Source organism: Puntigrus tetrazona, chromosome 18 (genome assembly GCF_018831695.1).
Source record: "Puntigrus tetrazona isolate hp1 chromosome 18, ASM1883169v1, whole genome shotgun sequence".
Lineage (NCBI taxonomy): Eukaryota > Metazoa > Chordata > Actinopteri > Cypriniformes > Cyprinidae > Puntigrus > Puntigrus tetrazona.
This window is the reverse complement of record NC_056716.1, coordinates 11,408,030-11,428,311: the sequence shown is the minus strand read 5'-3', so window position 1 is coordinate 11,428,311 and position 20,282 is coordinate 11,408,030. Positions and strand designations below refer to the sequence as shown.

The 20,282-nt window shown below is 35.9% G+C and overlaps 1 protein-coding gene across 6 annotated transcripts in view; it reads left to right on the top strand.

The window, feature by feature from the left end:
• Positions 1-20,282, top strand: part of LOC122362800 (rho GTPase-activating protein 42) — an 81,133-nt gene that overhangs the window by 12,193 nt on the left and 48,658 nt on the right. For all 6 annotated transcript variants that reach the window (XM_043264376.1, XM_043264373.1, XM_043264375.1 and 3 more), the window contains exons 2-3: positions 6,413-6,508; positions 16,570-16,631. In XM_043264376.1, coding sequence (XP_043120311.1) covers positions 6,413-6,508; positions 16,570-16,631 — 158 coding nt within the window. The remainder of the gene's footprint in view (positions 1-6,412; positions 6,509-16,569; positions 16,632-20,282) is intronic.

The window sequence follows — 20,282 nt, the reverse complement described above, 5'->3', positions numbered from 1 at the left end:
ATTTTACTATCATGCATTTATATGCTGGGATATAATTTTGTCATCATGACATGATTTTTGGCGCATGACTTTTATTATCATTATCATTATTATCATCCCTTTTGGAGTGAAAATGGGTTGGCTTTTTTGAATGAATGAATGTCAGTGTTGGAGAGGCTTTAATACACTGAATTCAGTACCCTGACTTTTTTGGGGAAACTGATTACTCTATGAATTGAAAACGTATCAGCTAATCTTTGTGTGAGCTAAAATGCTGTTTTATTAGAGAAGTCACTTTTTTTCTGTTTTGCACGTTATCTGCATGATTGACTGTTATACAGCTGAAAGCCCTGAACTTAAAGGGACACTCCACTTTTTTGGAAATAGGCTCATTCATGCGTTTTAACATTTTGGAATATATATATATAGTAGCCCTGAATTAAGTTATTTTTTCCTCCTAACAACTTATTTTGATTGCTTAAAAATCTGAAAATATTTCCCTTATAAAGCTTATTTTTCAATATAACTCCAATTCTATTCATCTGAAAGAAGAGTGTTGTTTACGCTTACGACGGCTTGAGGAGAAATCATGGGGTCGTTTTTGGGTGAACTGTCCCTTTAAATCCTGGCCGCACTGTACTGTACTACTTTGATTTGTTGTACTGCTTTAAATAAAGGGAATGAATTCAAATGTGGGAACCAATTAGTACAACATAGTCACGAGCTGCCTAAAATTAGATACTGAATTAATTAATCATGGGGAACAAATTAGGCACGAATTCTTAATTTGTAGCATTTTTTCCCCTCTGTTTGTCATATCTGGGTCCCCAGACAAACTGGCTGGTGAATGAAAACATTAATTTCAAACCCATATTAGGGAAGTAAAATGGTTTTTAAAATGTCATTTTATGTTGACTCAAAAGCTTCCTTCAAACAGTTACTGATGTTTAAATTTAGTATCACCCCGTGGTATTCACTGCAAGCTCTAAGTAAGTTTTGTGTTGTTTGTGTTTTTATGGACCATATTATCACTATAAAAGGTGTGATTTGCCTCATTATTGACTGTATTCCAAACGATGGAATGTTTTGGAATATGAAGACAGAACTGAAATGCCTCTCTTCACACACCCACACACACACACACACACACATTAAAAATATACGCATGAACGCAGCCACCCACTATCCGCAACACACTATTAAACACAAGCACCGTCACTGTCTCTTATGGCTTGTTGTTGTAGCAGGGCCGGAGGAAATGTCCTTTCCTTAACAGGCAGTGAGCTATGGAGGCATTTCTCCATGGCAGGCTGTGTGGAGGTGTGACATCAGATGAAACCTGTGATAAAAGCAGGCTGGAAGCCCGTCATATGCGCACGCTGCCTCTGCTGCCAGGTTTCACAGCAATGCCCTGTAATTACACTCGCTGCGAAATTACACGCCAGATGCATTGCGCTTGTTAATGTCATAACAGGAATGTTGCTAAGTGGCGACATGCATGTTCCGCACCCGCATTGGATCACGTTTAAAGGAATAGTTCACACAAAATATGGAAATTCCGTCATTATTTACTTCCCCTCATGTTATTCCAAGTGCTAGTACTGTTATTTTTTAGTAGAGTACAAAGAGCTTTTCGCACAACGCTTTTCCATACAATGACAGTTCACAGTGACAAGTCCGTCGAGCTCCAAAGACAAAAAGCACCATTAAAGTAGTTTGACATCTATGTGTTATATTCCAGGACTTCTGAGGCCATATGATGATATTTTACAAAATTTCTGAATAAGGGTTCAGAAGAATCATTACATTATCTTCACTAGGAATGTTGTCATGAACTAAAATTAAAACCGTAATGAATGAAATAATGACATTAAATAAATAAAAGCGTTGCTTAAATAATTTTTAACAATTAAAGTCCCACACACTTTTATTTCAATGAAAATAAAAATATATATATATATATATATATATATATATATGTAACCAGTTACTAGTAATTTACTAGCAAATTACTAAAAGTAGCACAAAATAAATTAATCGACTGCAGTTTAAAATTAAAATTCTAAAAAAAAATTGACCAATATGTTAGCGAAAATAATTATAAATGGCATTTTTTTTTTTATGTTTCTCTCAACTTTTCTTCTTTTTTTCAGAAAGGCTAACCTATGAATGTTGTATGAAAGAAGCAAGTGAAGATTTTTTCAAAATTCTCTATGTTCCATAAACATGAAAAATTACCATACGAGTTTGGACTGGCATGAGAGCGAGTAAATAATGACTGACTTTTCAGTTTCGAGCGAACTATTTCTTTAAAGTTAAATGAGAGCGAATGTAAGGGAGAGAAAATGAAGTAACAGGCAAAAGAAAATTAATCTTGCAAGGTCTGAGAGGCAGCGGGGTGGATGTATGTGACCTTTTAAGAAATGTCCTCTGAACATGCTCTTCTTCTACTGTCTAGTTCTGCCCTTTGAGCTCGTATTGTCTTGTAGCGGAATGTTGTTTTTTTTCTTTTCTGTTCTACTCCTCAAGCTTGGGTGGTAATAACACAGAGTGTCTCTTAGTGTGTGTGTGTTATAGAGAGTGGTTTAAGCTGGTTCCGTGATCACTTGCAGCTTTTGCAAATCAGTTTGAGTGTGTAATGCACTGTGACAGCTCACACTGCTCTGTCATCCTTCTTGAATCCAGTATTCCATCTTATTTTTACAATTACATAAAATCTCGTACTCATTCTTACTGGCATATGGCCCATCATGCAGTGGTGGGAACAGCTAGTGTTACTCTTGGCGCTGTGTTCATTACACCAGATGTCTAAATCAAGAGCTATGTTCCAAAACCTACTGAGATGCCTACCTCGGAAACATCTTTAGGCGTCATAGGTGAGCTTCGGCTGTTGTGAAGCTAAATTAGGCTCCTCAGAACGTTACTAGTTCAGAACAAAATCTAAGGCAGTGTTGTGTCCTGTCATTAATTACTCCCCCCTCATGTCGTTCCAAACCCTTTGCTCAAACTTTTGGAACACAAATTATAATCTCTTTAATGATATCTCCTTAGACAGCAAGGATCCTAACACGGTCAAGGTCCGTAAACGTAGTAAGGACATCGTTAAAATAATCGATGTGACATCATTGGTTTGGCCGTCAATTAACAGAGCCACAAGGATATTTTTGTGCACAAAAAAAACGATTTGTCTCTTCCGCATCACCCTATAGCGCCATTTTGGAGAGCATCACATATAAACGACATATGCAGTGTGCGCAGATACGATGACATTGATCACGCTTTGATCTGAACTTAAAAATCATACCTGCTGTCTAAAAATCGGAAATATCGTAATTTTTGTTCCGAAGATGAGCAAAGGTCTTACAGGTCTGAGACACCATGAGGGGAGTAATCAATCCAAGGTATGGATTTTCATACATTTTCATTTTATTCTCCTAACATATATTCCATTTAGACTAAGATGCTGACTTAGAAAGCAGCTTCTTACTGTTTGTAAACAGTAGGTCGGTGTGGCAGCTCACTAAGGTTTGAAACAGAGCCAAGAACACCCCATTTACAAATCCCAGCTCAGCGATTCCCCGAAGGTATGAAGGCGGCCTGTTGTGATGGACAGCATGTTCTACACCTAATAGGCGAGAGGAAGAAACGACAGCAGCTCAAAGTGGCAGCTCTGTGGAGACGGACAGCAGATCTACAAGCCATTACCTATAGAGATAAAGAGACAGTTTGGAGAGCTGAGGTAATACAGGAGGGAAAAGGAAGGGAAATGCACGCTAGGGAGACCTCAGTGGCAGGAGTGCGCTTCTTTTTTTTCCAGGCGTTTCCGATTGGACGGCAGCAGGTTTCCTCCCCTTTCTCCCCTCCAAGACACCTGCTTGCGTTTTATCCAACCTCTGATCTCGAGAAAAGCCAGGCCTATTAGACATTAATGCTCTCAGCGAAGGTTTTAGGAAAGTACTGTGGTTGTGGATCAGCGCTGCAGCTGTGAAGCTGTCTGTCTGTACGAGAGGTGAAGGGCGCTGCATTATTGATGGGGCTCATTCAGCTTGACTGAGCAGACTCACATCTCAAACAGATTATTGACCAGCACCCTGGAGTCTCAGAGCTGGTGCATGGCATGAGATGATATACATGCTCTCTCAACACCTCGGTGGATAACCTTGTTATGCGCTCTCAGTGCTTGGGTGACGCATAAGGCCACAGATAAAAGTTGATACTGGATTAAATTCCTGTGTTTATCTCAGTTAGAAGCTACGACTAGAGTTAAGCATTTTCTTACGTTGCACATGGTTTCCAAGGCACTGCTCTGCAGTTACTAAGGTGTTATGAGGGGTTTAGTTTGTTTCTGTCACACTTGGGCAAAACTGGTTCCCACTAACTTCCATGGTCTTTTTATTTAGAGATCAATACAGATCAGCGACTGTTTGGTTATTAAAGTTTTTTTGTGTTCAGCAGAAGATAATTAATCGAGGAAAATGATTAGATTTGAGGTAAATTATACATTTTTAAATGATGAATTGGCCACAACCTATGTGATGTTGACTCGGAATGAAAGGAAGAGAAATTAAATTCAAAATTCTAAAGATTCAACACAGGTAAAGCCTTCTAGAAGTATTAATTTATTTCATAACTGAAAAATTAAGATTCAATGCAGATTTCCATAATATGTCACATTTCAAACACATTGACACATTGCAAATATAGTTTTTTTGTTTTTCTTTGTATTTTAATTGATTCATTTTGTTTTCTTATGTACTTATGTCACATATTAACTGCAACTCTACATTTTGTTTGCAACCTCAATTGAAATTAATTTCAATCGAAGGATTAATGTAGCATTTAAATGTCATTCTCAATCACTTCGAGAACACTAATAATTTGTTTTTATTGTTTATCAGCTGAAACAAAATGTCCAGAATGTGATTTCAACTACTTAATGGGCTTATTTTATTTTATTTTCATAGAATTAGATGGGATGCCATTTCTCATTCACAACCATTTCTGATTACCCTAGTCAATAATTAATTTTATTTGCTTATATAGATCACAAACCCTAAAGATGCAACCTGTGTCATTATAAATGCCAAGAAAAGTAAGAAAATGGTTACGAAAACATTTTTTGTGACTGACTTTCTGTGACTGTTTTGTGTGCAAAAAAACACTGACTCAAATTGTGACCTCAGTGGAAAAAATGCTACCGAAGTGGATGATGTGCTGTTGTTTTTACGGGATGTGGGAAAAATCGCATCACATCCTGTTGACCTTTGCTGCAATGTTTTCTTTAGTTAGGAATCATGGCTAATTTATCCACATAGAATCTGTAGCCCTTAAAATTAGAATTGAACCCTGTAAATGGAATGTTCCAGCGTTTACTATAAGTGAGACTGTAGTGTCCTCTGTATCCTCCTTGAACTCTGAATCTTTGATATGTGAGATTCAAAGAGCCAGAAGTTACAGAAATGATATTTATGTCTGCTCTTGACCTTGTTAGATCAGAAAGTGGGCAGAAAATGAACACAAATTGATACAATGGTATGATGCACAAAAAGCAGAAATGGAAGAAATGGTCATTAAGTGCAAATAACGAGGCAATATGGCTTCAACCTTATGCTCTCTTTTCGGTCCTCTTTGCTATTTTTCAGTTAATGCTATTGATATGACTAAAGTGAGCCATAATGCTCCAAACTAAACTTACAATTCCCAGGACTGTGAATTGTATGGAATGAACTTTTGATCTTTCTGGAATTGCAAGCTGCCCTTGTGGCAGATCAGTGTCAGTCTGTATATTAGTGCTGGTCTATCTAATAAGCATTACAATTCATCCTCATGGCCTTTTTCGATAGATGGTCAATACTAAATTTACCAAAACAACAGTCCAAAGTGCAAAGTTAGTATTTCTCCCTATCACATTGTAAATGTCTCCGAATTGCTGTTTGGACAAATCTTCTGCTCTTAAGCTCGAAAGAGCCATTTTCCAATCCTGCATTTTTCTGAATAGAAGATTAAGGGAAAAAGTAATGAGAAAACCTTTTCAGAGTTTTCTTTGTCAGAGAGCTTTTGTTGGTATTTGGAGGAGCAGTCGGGTCTATCACCTCTTTTAAGGCATGATGAAATGGCTTTTCTCTGCAGTCTCATTACCGTTTTTGATTGAGTTGCTTAGCATTTCCTGCTCAAGTCTTTTCCACCCACTCTTGATGACTGAGATGTACATTTAGCACTCCAAATGAGAACTCATTTACTCTCAGCAGGGAGCGAAGATTATGTATTTGCCTTTTTATAAAGTTGCGTTGAGAAGAGGATACACCTTTGACTCAAGTGGCTTTGATTTTAGTTTGATTTCAACTCTTATTAGCTTTCATCTGTTTCTAAAATGTCTGATTGAGGTATAATAGTGTACACTTTCATGGTTCAAGTCTCTTTTTCTTTGTTTCAGACTTCTCAGTAGCTGTGCAGAAGTTCTCCCAGTCGTTACAGGAGTTCCAGTTTGAGTGTATTGGTGATGCAGAAACGGATGATGAAGTCAATATTGGTAAGTGTGGCGTCAAATGCTGATTTAAAGGGTACATACCGTACACAGTTTTACCCAGTCTCATGTTAATCTTCAGTACCTATAAAGTAGTACTAGTCTTTAGTTTTATCATATTTCTATGAAAAAATATACAGCTTTACAATTCTCTCCTAAAAAAGCCGAGCTCTTGAAGACATGCCGTGTGGGCGGAGCTAAATAGTGACAAGCACTTGCGCCCAATGCAACAAAACAGATATTAGATGCTGTTTCACTTCAGCATTTTGAATCATGAATCATGGTCTTTTATAGCTCCAGTTTTCAGTATCAAACAGTGTGCATATATGGAGTCGAACTGGGCTTTGTTTAGAAAACCTTCATCAACAAACAAACTTGTCAAACTCTGTTGCTGCTCTAGAAAAACATAACTGCATCAACTATTCATGGCTGGGTTCTTTAGGAAGCTGAACAAAGTTATGTTTCACTTACAACCAAAAACACACTTCTTTAGAGTCTTCTTGAGCGAGTCCCGTGCAGTGCAGCCAAATTAAGGAATATAAAAATGCCCATATAAGGATTTCCATCGTCGTCTACGTCATGTAGACCAACCATCCAAAAAAAAAACCCAGAAGTAAGATTTCTGTTACAGAAATACTCTTTACCAGTGTAAACAACTTTAAATGCATGAAACAGCCTTTAAGGTCTGCTACTTCTAATACTCAGTCTCGTAGGTGTATATGACAAATCAAGGATGGGATTCTTTTAATATCTCAATTCTGTCTCCTAAACAGCAATAAGAATAAATTACAAATACAAACCTTTGTTGAAGTCCCCAGCTTAAATGTTCTCCAGACAAAAAGAGACCATGGAGCTTCAGAAGGCATCTCATAAATCACTCGAACAGGGGCTGTGCGATTAGTCGAGTTTTTATTTGGATTTAGATTTTGGCTTCCAGCAACTGTGATAATCAAGATAAAACAAATTTTGTGCCACATTATTTTCTTTTCCATTGCAGCAGTTATGTTTTCACCCCTCCTTAAATTCCCAAACCAAACCAGTCAAATCATGTAACAAGACCGCTGTAAAAAGCAGAGAACTTTGACTTGGGACTTGCACTGACTTGAAGTCACACTTGACTCATGCATTTTTGACTGGACATTTTTACAGACGATGTCATGTCATGTGTAACATGAAAGATCTAAAAACAATTACAATAAATAAAAAAAAAGCATGCAAAAGACATTTAATAAATTTCCCAAGTTAAACTCAGTTAGTTAAAGACTATCTGTTAATATATTTATTTTAAAAATTGCACCGATTACTCTAAAATATGAGACACCAATGCTTCAGGAGTTTTTGACATATAGTTTTACACACAGTTAACTGTTTTATTTTTTGTTCAAGTGTATGATTTTTCTCTATTTTTTTAAGGCAAGATGCCAGTGTTTCCTGACAGTTATGCAAACATTTGATTTTAAAAAAAATGCTTTAAGATTTTCATTTTAAATCTGTATTTAACCTGACAATGATCTCAAAGTAAAAAGAGGTGCTTAAAGTCAGATTTTCAGGTGGCTGTGCTTTATTTAAAGTCTCAATTTAAGTAAAGACTTTTGAAAGCGTTTGAAAATGAATAATGAGAATTTTAGCACAGTAAATAAATGTAATCAGTTATATTACTTTAATAAAGTAACACTATTTATTACATTTCAATCTGTAACCTGTTGCATTTTCACAAATATTGAAGTCAAATATTAATTCCTTAAAGACTGAATTATATGGGCTATGCTATCCACACTATTTTTTCTTCTCCTCTAAACTCTTACTGTACATTGACAGCCGACAGCTGTCTCATTTGGGTCTATTTTTAAACCTCATAAGGAGTTTTAGCAGAACATCTGAGCAAGTTGATTCCTAACCAAGAAGTCCATTAACTCGCCTAAGCTATGACAGACCAACATCTGAGTGATAAAACCCATGCCTTCAAACCCATTAAAGAGGATCTGCTTAACCATTCTACGATCATCTTAATGGAAAGTCCTAATGTTCTGAGGAATAGTTTCCTTCCTTGCTTCCAAATGTCCTGCACACTGTCCCAGACGGCTGGGATTGTCGTTTTAATCAAGACCTATCCCTGGAAATTCTTGGAAGAGTCACCTAGAGTTGAGGAGCATAGATGGATTACTAGGCTCTTTTTTCTTCCACCCCTACTCCTTCCACTCAATGCCTTTCGGCTATTGATTGCAATCTTTAGCGTGTAAGCGGTCACAGAAGGACTTACAATTCATCGTTTTGATTAGTAAAGGCATTCTCGTCTGAAAGCGAGCATCGGGCATGTTGATATCCTGTCCCAGTCCAGATTTAGCTCAACAGCTCAAGGCAGGTCTCAGTGAGATTGCCTGCCCAGCATGCATAATGTATTGTATTGATTTGCTTACATTCCAGACAAAAAGGTCTCAGCTCAGCCCTTTAAGAGATCAGAGTAACTAATTGTGATTTGTGTCAGAGATTAAGGAAAATGCAGAGCTCTCACCCTCGGTGGGCACTGAGCAGATGTTCTGAGAGTTCATACGCCCTGATGGGTTGATCACTCATTCTGTTCTGTCTCTTTTTGCGGCCATTCATCTCTTTCTGTCCTTCTCTCGTTCCTGCGTTCTCTCCTTATGTGTCATTACTTTGTTTATTATCTTCCTGTCCTGCTCTGTGCATTGCGTGCTGGCTTGACACCCAGACCATCTGCATCTAACAGTTGGCTTCCAGTCTTCCCGTACTCTCAATCGCACAGGCAACCTGTCGTTTAGCCTGCTACCTTTTCCCTCTTCTTTTCTGATGGGAAAAATCTAATTAAATGTGTTGAGGTGTGGCAAAGCAAGCTCATAATTGAGTTGAATTTGGCTTTTTCCTATCACCGTCTGTTCGCCAAATAGGGATGAATTTTTGCATTTTTTCCCCCCATATTTGTTTGATTAAAAGGAATTTTGGGCGAACCGGCCATAGTGGGGTGTTTTGGAAGGTGGCGGCACAAAGGCATCTTTACGGCTGTTTAGCTAATGGACCGCTTTAATGGACAGAAACATTGATAGGTAGGAAATTATAGGGCTATGGCTATTGATTTACACGTGTAATGTGGCAAATGATTTTGGTTTGCATTCCATGGACAAGTGAATGTTGATGAAACCTGTGGCTGCATGTTAATGCCATCTATTTGACATGAATCCAGCATTTTTTTTTTTCGAAATCTCTTCAGTGTTATTCTGATATGTACTGTGAACAAAAATGGCAGGCACAATACTTTGTACAGGTATATATTTTTGAATGCTTGAATCTGATTGGCTGATTAACGTTCTAAGGTGTGCAATTATTTTCAGGGAACCGCACAGTGAACGTAGTTCCAGGCAGCTTTTTGACCGCGTTACAATTCCATATCACTTCGCCAAATGGTTTCTATTATTTCAAAGGTCTTACAACTGCAAAATAACCAAAACCCTCAACGACACTGGCCAAACAAATAAATATAATAATCAGTATAATAAAAATGACAGCTCATGTCCGTGTTTTGTCACAAAATTATGTTTTATTATGGATGGCAAGCACATACTCGATCTCTCCCGCTCTCTCCTTCAGACGCACACACACATTAACAAATTCGCGCTGAGGCGGATAAAGCTACTCTGCCGACTTTATACTTAACGTCAACTTAAAAACGACCAAACTTCTCACAAGCGAGGTTTATGAACTTAAAGTTTCACTATTAGCCGAAAACTTTTGAGAGATGCACTGAATCATTCTCTCTCGCTTGAACGGTTTTTTTAATTCTAGGAAATTGAATGTTGATCATACTAAATCAGATACTCATTAGTTTCAATTTACATTCAACCAAAAACATAACATCATAACATCTTACTCCTAAACTATAATTAAGGCCTACTTTATTTTGGATGAAACGTCCCGTGTTTAGGTAGTGAATGCATTTTCGGTGATGACAGTAGTGCTTTACATCACGTTACAAAAATGTAAGTTGCATACTAAAATACTGCTTAAACATTAAAATACATAACTGTACTACAATTTAGTGTTTTTCTCCCAAATATAAGAATTACGTTTCGTCACTACCGAAACACTGATGACATGAAATCTATGGGGGGGTTTTTTGTTGGTGTTCGGTAGTGTTCAGTAGTGACGTTCCTTAAACTTACACACAGTTATGTCAGATTTTTTTTTTACATATTTACCTCAAAATGATGGGGCTCAGCTATTCACCTCGCAGTTATGAGAGAGAAGGGGGACACAGAAATATTTCCTGATCATAAATTTAGGGGTGTGGTAAAAATCAGCCTCAGCCAATGGACTAAAACATACAATGCTTCAGTAGTGACATGAAATGGATTTTTCATATTGCAATTTACATTATTTAAAAAAAAAAAACAACAACTGAAAAAAATACAATTAGGGTCCCAATTAAAATATTACTATTTAACTTTATTAATAAATTCACAGCTTTAAAAATGTCAATGTTACTTCAGCCGCCAACTATTCTTTGACTTCCAGCTGATGCCGTCGTTGACATCGACTGTTGAAAACGCTATATCGGTTGACCAGAAGAAAAAAGTGGTCTTCATGGAAAGTTTTCAAAGTGTCTGATATTTCTGGTGTGCTCTCATAGCGTCCCAGCCCTAAAAGGGTAAGATTACTCTCACTGAAGAAAAATGTAATTGTCTTGTGGAATCAATCTGGTCATCGATGAAAGTGAGCTTTCGGAGTGACTTGACCGGACCCCTCGTGTGCTGTGGGACCAGAATCTTGATGTAGCTGAGCTGAAATCTACTTTGAAGCTCCAAGCAGTCTGCGTCGCATCAGCAGTCTGTCTGGGAGTACAGACAGGGTCACCTGACCTCCTATCGATTTCATTCCATGACTTCCTGCTGTGACATTCACAATCCACACCAGTTATCCTGAAATCAATCTCGCAGAAAGATTGATGTAGCTATAGAAATATTAATTGTCCTAAAAGTACACTGGGAAAAAAAAATGGAGTAGGATTTACTTGGAAAAAAGCTTGATTTTCGGTTTTCAATTGTTACAAAATTAAAAGCCTATCCATAATTTAAGCTGAGTTTATTTCCTCTTTGTTTTTAAATTTTACTTATGTAACGCTTACTATGGAAATTAACCAAAAAATTTACAAAAGACATACACTCAAGTACATTTCGCTCAGTCACAGTTTATAAATGCAGCACTGGGAAAAAGCATGCTATTAAAGCGTGTGGTTTGCTTGCAAACGTGAGTAGACGAGTAGCCGTCATTATTCTTTTAAGATCACATGTCCACTCAATGTAATTGTTGTCCAATTGAACACAGGGACCTTAATACTTGGTACACCATACACAATGAAGGTGACAGTCAGTGGATATTGTATTAATGGGCCATTTTGAATAGAAAAATTAACTCCAGGTATCACAAAACATAAACACAGTTACTAAATCTAACAAGAAAAACAACCATAAAACAATGGGAAATAATGGGAAAAACTGGATCATAACTTTAATATTTACTTAAAGAATCCTTGTAAGCAAACTATTTCAAGTAAACTTGCTAGTATAGAATTTCTTTTAATGTTTTAATTCTTTCCTGAACTAAATTATTTAATGTAGAAATTACACTTTTTTCATGTACTATTTACTTCACTATAAAATCAGACTTTGCTCTGACTTTCCCATCGTCTCAACAGAGATGTTTTGTCATGGTATGAATTTTTAGAACGGCATTAAAATCGTATAAAATGGCTCAAAGATGTGGTGTAACCCTCCATTACTAGCATATTTAAAATAATTTCAAATAACAATTTTAAGAAAAATGTATTAATTTTTTTACACGTGTAATGTGGCAAATGATTTTGGTTTGCATTCCATGGACAAGTGAATGTTGATTAATTTTTAATCTTTTAAATTTTTTCATATTCTTAATAAATAGAATCAATATAAAATATCTAAAATTGCCATATAACCATCAAGCAAAAAACGTTTTTTTAAGAATGCTTTTTTTATTATTACATGTACAAGTATCATTTATATATAATATTAATTTCATGTATAGAATTAGAATATTATACTGTATATTAAATGTAAAAATGTATATCACATTTTCCTTACTTCTTGAAAAATATGACTTTACAAATACCAAATATTATTTGTACATTAAATATATAATATATATAGGATTTTTACTCCTTGAATCAATATTTTTGGATTTTTATTTATTTGTATTTTTTACAAATTGTCATCAGCCAGATCAATTATTTATTTATTTATTTATTTATTTTTAATGTGAAATGAATGATCTTGCACGTTGGTTTCGCCATGTTTTACATCAAACCAAAATGATTGTTAATTCAAAATGGAAAATCTGCTCATTGCGTAATTACGTATTCAAGTCCTTTTATTTTATTTTCATTTTTAACTTTTGAATATATTAGCAAACATAAAAAAAGGTCTTACAATTGAACTGTCTTGACTAAGCTTTTTCAGTAGTAAAAATAGTGATTTTGTGAGGTTATAAAGCAATTTCTTGTTGAAACACGTGTGTGATCGGTCTTGATTTATGGATAGTGCATTAGGGCTTTTTAAATGAAAGGGGCCGATTCCTTGTCTGCCTCTCTCATCTGTCCCTCTCAAATGTATGTACCTCTTCTGTCCTGAGCCAAAAGCCCATTTCACAGAATGACTCATCACTTCTGTCATTCTCTCTATTAACCTGTGAATGATACATACGCTCTAACCCCTTTTAGCTGCTACATCCTGCCTTAAGTACCTCATATAGTTCAGCAGAGACATTTATCCACATCTACCCTTATCGTCCACATCTCTCCCTCTCGTTTTCTGTTCTCATCTTCTTATCATTTCACATTTAATTTCCCATTTTTGCAGTGCGTCTGATTAAATAAATTCACAGGCGCATTCAAATCTGAATTGTGACCCCGGACCACGAAAGTCACAAGCACCATTGTATTGAATATGAAATAATTGAAAATCATTAGGATATCAAGTAAAGATTATGTTCCGTGAAGACATTTAGTACATTTCCTGTTGTAAATATTTCAAAACATTACTACGAACTTCATTTGTATAACTTTAAAGATGATTTTTTTCAGTATTTAGATTTTTTTGCGCCCTTCAAATTGTTGTCTCAGACAAATATTGTCTAATCCTTGCGAACCATACATCAATGGAAAGCTTATTTATTCAGAAAATGTATAAATCTCATAAAGTCTAGTTTTGTGGTCCAGGGTGACATATATTAAATATTTTTGTTTATATGATTTTGACACTTATTTATATTTATTCCCTAAATTCCCAAATGAAGATGACGCTACATGCCCCAAGAAGGAAGGATTTATCAGACTTGCTGTTGAGTAAATATTTTATTGATTGATTAATCAATATATACATTTTTTACATTTTCAAATGAATGTAATATAAACTTCTGGGGTCAATTTTGTGACCAAAACTGTTGGTTGTACACACACACAGAGACACAGAGCTTACAGTTTTTGTAAGTCTTCTTCAAGTAATCATCAAAAGACTAGAAATGATCGAGATGTAGCTTGAAAAATACTACTGCCCGGTCCTGACAGTGAGCATGTTGCGTTCGCGTCTGGCATCGGTGGTGTTTTTTGGAGTCTTCTGGGAGATGGCAGTCTTGCGTTCAGCTGTCCATAGCTGCTAAAAGCCAAGGAGCGTAAATGGACACAAAGAGAGTGGACAAGCTATCCGGACCGATGGTTTGATAATTGCGTTTATAGAGTTGGCAAGCTGAACTTGACCGAGTGTCCAAGCTCAAACGGAGGTAAAGTCCATCCAGGCAGAGACAGCAGCTGTCCCTCACCCACAGCCTGTTTAATTGAAGCGATGGAGCCATCAGTGGCTCGCAGACACTGTTCTGAGCAATCGCAAGCTGCCTTTGTGATACAGCAAGAGAAGGAGGCCAGTGCCAGCGCTGGATGGCGGTCGGGTTTATATTCAAACGTGTGAGTTTCTTAGCGACGCACTAAACGCAGTGGTCTAGGTAGTCACTCAGAAATGTCATTTTGTTATTATATGTTGGGAAGGGTCAAGGTTTTAGCCTTTTAATTAACAATTATATATATATATATATATATATATATATATATATATTTATTTTTTTTTTTTTTTTTTTTTTTAAGTCCCCTTTGTTTGCAAAAAATAAAGATATAACACATGATTGCGTTATAGCTCAAAAAAGTAAACACAATTATACATAGATTCTGCTAACATATTATTGTAGCCCAGTTTCTGCTGTTATTAGACTGAAAAAAGCAGAAATGTCAGGGAATATCAGAACTTCTCCAGGCTCTCCAAAACACCCTCAGACCCCAGAGGGTTCATTTCCAATTCTGAAATGATCAATTTAATTTAAAATAATGTAATATTACCAGAACATTTGAAATACACAACACAAAATGTCTGTGGGGGTCAAATAACATTTTGTAATGTTTAAATAATTAAATGTGCAATTAATTAAACCTTTTTATAACACAGTATTTAAAAAAATGGTAAGAAAAAGAAAAGAAAATATAAAACATATGGCCCTAAACATTTTAATGATTTGATGATTGGTTTTTGATTTATGTAATTTAAAAAAATAAAAAAGTAAAATTGGAAAAAAAAGGATAGGGCCCTATTTATGTTGCCTGTTCACACTCTCATCTTATTAGTTCTGTGTTATACTGTTATAATATTTTTATATATTGTTTTTTTTCACTAATTGTATGCTCAGATAGTCTCTAACTGTCTGGTTAAGCACATAGCTCAAGGACTGTCATTTTCATTTTTTAAGGTTGACCCTTGGTAGAAGCTGTAACTACACAAGCTGACAGCAAAACACGTCACGTAAATTAAATTCAATTACAGCAGATGTTTCGCCAATTCTATTTTTTGAACTCTATAGGACTCAGGATGGTATGTTATAGCCTATAATGAAATAAAATAATTATCGCTATGTGGGGTTAGTGCGTTTTATCAGTTTCAGACAGTTCAGTTTCATGTAGTTCAGATACAGTGCTTCAGCGTCTAAGGATGGATTGGTTTATTGACTGTGAATCAAACCTTTCCATATGTGACATAACCACGGAGCCAAGCTTTGTTCTAAAATTTGCCAGCAGCACATCAAAATAAAAGTTTGATGACTTACTATTTGAAAATTAAGAGATTAGGACATAAATATTATCATTTAACTTGGCTTTCTTTAATTTTATGATATTTATTTCACAGTATTACAATATATTTTTTATATTGCTTTTATATGTTTATTTAATAATATGACAATAATTCCGATATTATAATCGGCTATCACAAAACATTATGGTAATTATTGTTATTATTTACAATCATCTTTAATTGATTAAAAAATTTTGATTTTTGGCCTATGAAAACTCAAGTGATCTGGTGAAAATGCCTGTATGTTTTTTTTTTTCCAAGGCAAAATATTAATTGCAGGAAAATAAATGAATCAACGAATTAATTTATCTGTATATTTTTTAATTCATTTATTCATCCCCACACCGTGCAGCCCTAACTGATAATGCATTATGCATTGTAATGATACCATTATCCTGCTGCTCCAGACTGATCATTCGCACAATATTTTCAGCCGATTTCTTGGATGACAAGAAATGTAAAAGTACGTGGCCTGAAATATACTGAATTTATATTTTACATTAAACTTTGGCACCTGAAGCCTATCAGCGACACCTGAAAGCCTTTAAGTGCCTTGTTTGTTGTGGATGTATTATTGAACGTGGATATTTCATACCTTTTAGGTGACTAAAAGTGGAGGAAGGTCTTTCTTAACTGCTCCATATCGATTTAAATTCAAAGAATACAGTCCATTGTTCATTCTGCATTCTTATTAAATGCTGAATCATTTATATAAGTAGCTGCGGCAATAAATCAATGCTAACAGCATTTACTTAACAGCATTTCTATTGACCCACATGAATCAAGTTATTATTATAAGTCTGAACTTTAACCAGCAAATGCAAATGGATTAATAACTGTATTTTTCTTCTGCAGCTCAGTCCTTCAAAGAGTTTTCCCAGTTGCTGAACACCATGGAAGAGGAGAGAAGGCGGTTGGTAAGTAAATTATTCATTTATTTATTATTTAGTTTGTTCTACTTTGTTCTATGTAGCAATACGACATTGTTTTTTTAATTCCACATTCTTGGCATTAAACTATGTCAAAGCACCAGGATTTGCTCTGTTTTAGACAGATATTGGATGGCGATACCACTTCTTTTTTTTTTTTACGATCCCAAATGTTCAAAAAGATTTCAAGCCCACCGTTTATCAACATACCACACCATGATCATCTGATAATCAGGTGCTACACCATGGTACCAAAGGGTTTTCTTAAGGGTGGTAGCCTGCTACTATTGAGAGGTTCGAAGAAAGTGTTGTTGTTGTTTCTGTTATCAAATTATCACCACGTAAAATCCTTATGATTAGCTGAGCTGATAATGAGAAAGCAAGCAAACAAACAAAGCCCGCTCTTTCCCCTCTGATTGGTAAAACAGCAATGAACGAATCTCTCAGGTTTAATCAGCATGTCGGGGTTTATTTTGACCAGTTAACTGTGCGTTATCTTGCTTTTGCATGGCTACTTGACCAAAAAAAAACCTGCTTTGTAAGAAGAAAACAGAGCAGTAAAGAAATCAAACTGTCAATTATACAAGAATGGAATAAAAGTGGCCCAAAAGCTGTGCAATTTGAATCGGCGTATTAAAGTAGACGGTATTTCAGTCTTTCCGCTTCGAAATTTCACCTTTAGTTCATCGAGCCTCGTCTTGAGAAATTCACTAGCAACAATTTCAGAGTGAAGATTGTCTCTGCAACTAATTTTTCATGGCAAAACCTGCCACAAGCCGTAACCGCGCTGCACGCTAGACTTCGCGGTACGCTGAGCCTGGTTTCTGCGGGTGTGTGTTCCTCATAGCAGACGGGTCAGTGACATCCAGAAGAGACGGTTTGGTTAGCGTGTTTGACGTGTGTGGTCACTCGCCGCGATTCTCGGTGACATCCGGCGGATATCACGTACGGTTCCGGTAATATGATGTACAGTTCTGGGAATATGAACCCTTACGCTGTAGTTCGACACCAAAGGTTCAGTAGTTTGCATGAAAACAACGTTGCGGGCAGCCCTTGGGCCTTATTTTCTTCTCATTCCGTCATTATTGTCCTTCCTGCTAAATTAAATGTTAAACCAGCAAACACTTCCAGCAATATACAGCCTCATTTAAACAAATGTCCTTAAAATGCAACCACAAAGACATGAGAATAATCCAGAATGCTTAATAGCACACTTAAATGGTGCTTTAATGATGTGTGTGATTATCACACAGTTACCAGCTGCTCATTTAAACCTTTAAACTACCTAACTAAATGGCAAGAATAATACATCAGGGATGCATGCAGTCTGTAGCAACATTTGGTTTCAGACAGATACAAAATCAGGCCGTTCTTTTTTAAATTAGTCGAACTGCGCTGTAGCTCCACCTTTCATTTTATGTCTTCTTACCTGTGGTGTTGCTAGCGATTTATGGACCCATTGTACATTATTGCTGTGGAGTCTCAGTCGGCCCCCCAAAGTACATTGTTGGGCACTGACGCCACTGCTTCCTACCAAGACCAAATAGACAGCAGTGTTAGCTTTTGAAGATGCTTTGTTTCGTCTAAACTCCACAGATGTGGTCACTTTGCTCAATTTTTGTGGGCTAAAAGGTCCATCAGTTCTTTAAGTCGATGCAAAGTATGCTTGGGTAAACCATTGCCATAATGAGAAATGAGAAACAAATGTTGCATCTTTCATTTTTTTACTTTTCTCTACTACATAAGGTAGTTTAGTGCACTCACAACTTAAAGCATGTTCCAAAAAATACACAGCTTTTTCACAATTTTTCTCCCAACCGTCCTCCTGAATGCCCTCTGGATAATGGCCAGAAGCATCTCATTTCAGTTATTTACAATTTGATAAGCTCACTTAATGTAGACCCAGCTGTTTCTTTTAGAGAATCTTGGGAGCATGACCTAGGTATCTCTATTACTGACGATCAATATGAAGACATTTGAAATCTGCTTCACTCCTTGTCCATATGTGCCAGACATGGGCCGATGCAGTGTAAAGTGCTCTACAGAACGCATCTAACAAATGCCAAACTAGCAAAAAATTCCAGATTATGGCATGATATGTGTATCCGAGAAATCTTTTATTGTATAAAACAAGAAAAGCTAAGCTTCTCGATTTTCGGGATCTCTCAGATGTTTTCATAAGACCTGAACACCTTTAACCACATAATACACATTAATTAATTTCTATTAGAAAGAAGGATGATTGATTCTTGAATTTTTATTTTTACATACTAATTAGTTCCTTATTAACTTCGTTTATTTTCATAGTTATTTACTTATTTTATTTATTCATTCATTCTTTCTCTCTGCTTTATATTTAAATGTCTTTTGGATGGGAGGGTTTCGAGTGGGTTTATATTTAGATGATTTGTAATTTCAAATTTTTCACTGAATACATTATATATGGTCTTGTTAAAATACCAATAAATAAAAGAAGACAATAAAAGTATTAAAGGCATTCATATTTACACTTAAAATTTCCTTCCAGGAGTTACAATGAAGCTTTAAACATCTGTTGTCATATTTTATGATAACATCACCCTAAAAAATGTATAATAATATCTATAATTGTGTGAGAGCTACACCACTCTCAAATGTGTTTGCTTCGCTCGCTTTCCCGAAAAACAGTAGACCAAATGTTTTTCACCACAGTGATTGTATCTGAAAGTTTAAATACCCACTAATATGAAATGATGCAGAATATTTTGCTAGATAAATCATGTTGTGAGTTTTGGAAATTATTATAAATGTTTTTTTCAATACATTTTGACTATACTTTTCAATGCTCTGGAGTTATCGGAAGTGTTTGGATCATGCAGAAACAATTATATGTAGCCACCAGTGGAATCATAATCATTCAAGTGAATTTTGCATAGCATTGAGGTAGGCTATTTTTTGATAACTTGCAACCAAGCTCTCAGCCTAACATACCTTGAACCGTGGAACAATTGGGTTTTTTTTTTGTTTTGTTTTGTTTTTAAAGAAAATTTCAGCTTAGCACTAGAATATAAATACAACCTGAACAAAGGTTGCTAGGCAACCGTTGACATCTTCAACCTTGGGGAAACGACTTTGTATAACTGAAATTATACACAAACAGTCAATTTGACCTCTGTGGCCTTTCAGGGTAGAAATACTCTGAACTTTGCATTTTGTAATTTGAATAAAATAGCAACGTTATAATAAAATATACACACATTTGGGAAAAGTCTGGGTATTATAGTTATATTGGTTGAATTTCAAAAAAGTTATCGCATTGCGAAATGTAAAAAACGGTCAAAATGGCTGCCTTGGTAGTTTTAGTGTTAAAGGTGATGTATCATGAAAATCTGAGTTTTCCCAGGTTTTAAGTGCTATTGTAAGTTAGCCAGTGCATCTACCAACCAAGTAAACGTGAAAAACTAGCCCAGTAATTTTATTTTAGTAAGCCTCAGAAAAAAACAATCCCATCTGATTTCGCCCCTCTTTTGGAGGGATCTCATTATAATAACACAATCCCTTAATCTTGATTTCACAAGTGATAGCGGTTATCAGTTCTAATGCAATGGCAAACGTTTGTGCAAAACATGCTAACTACTGTCTTTGGGTGCACGGACGAGC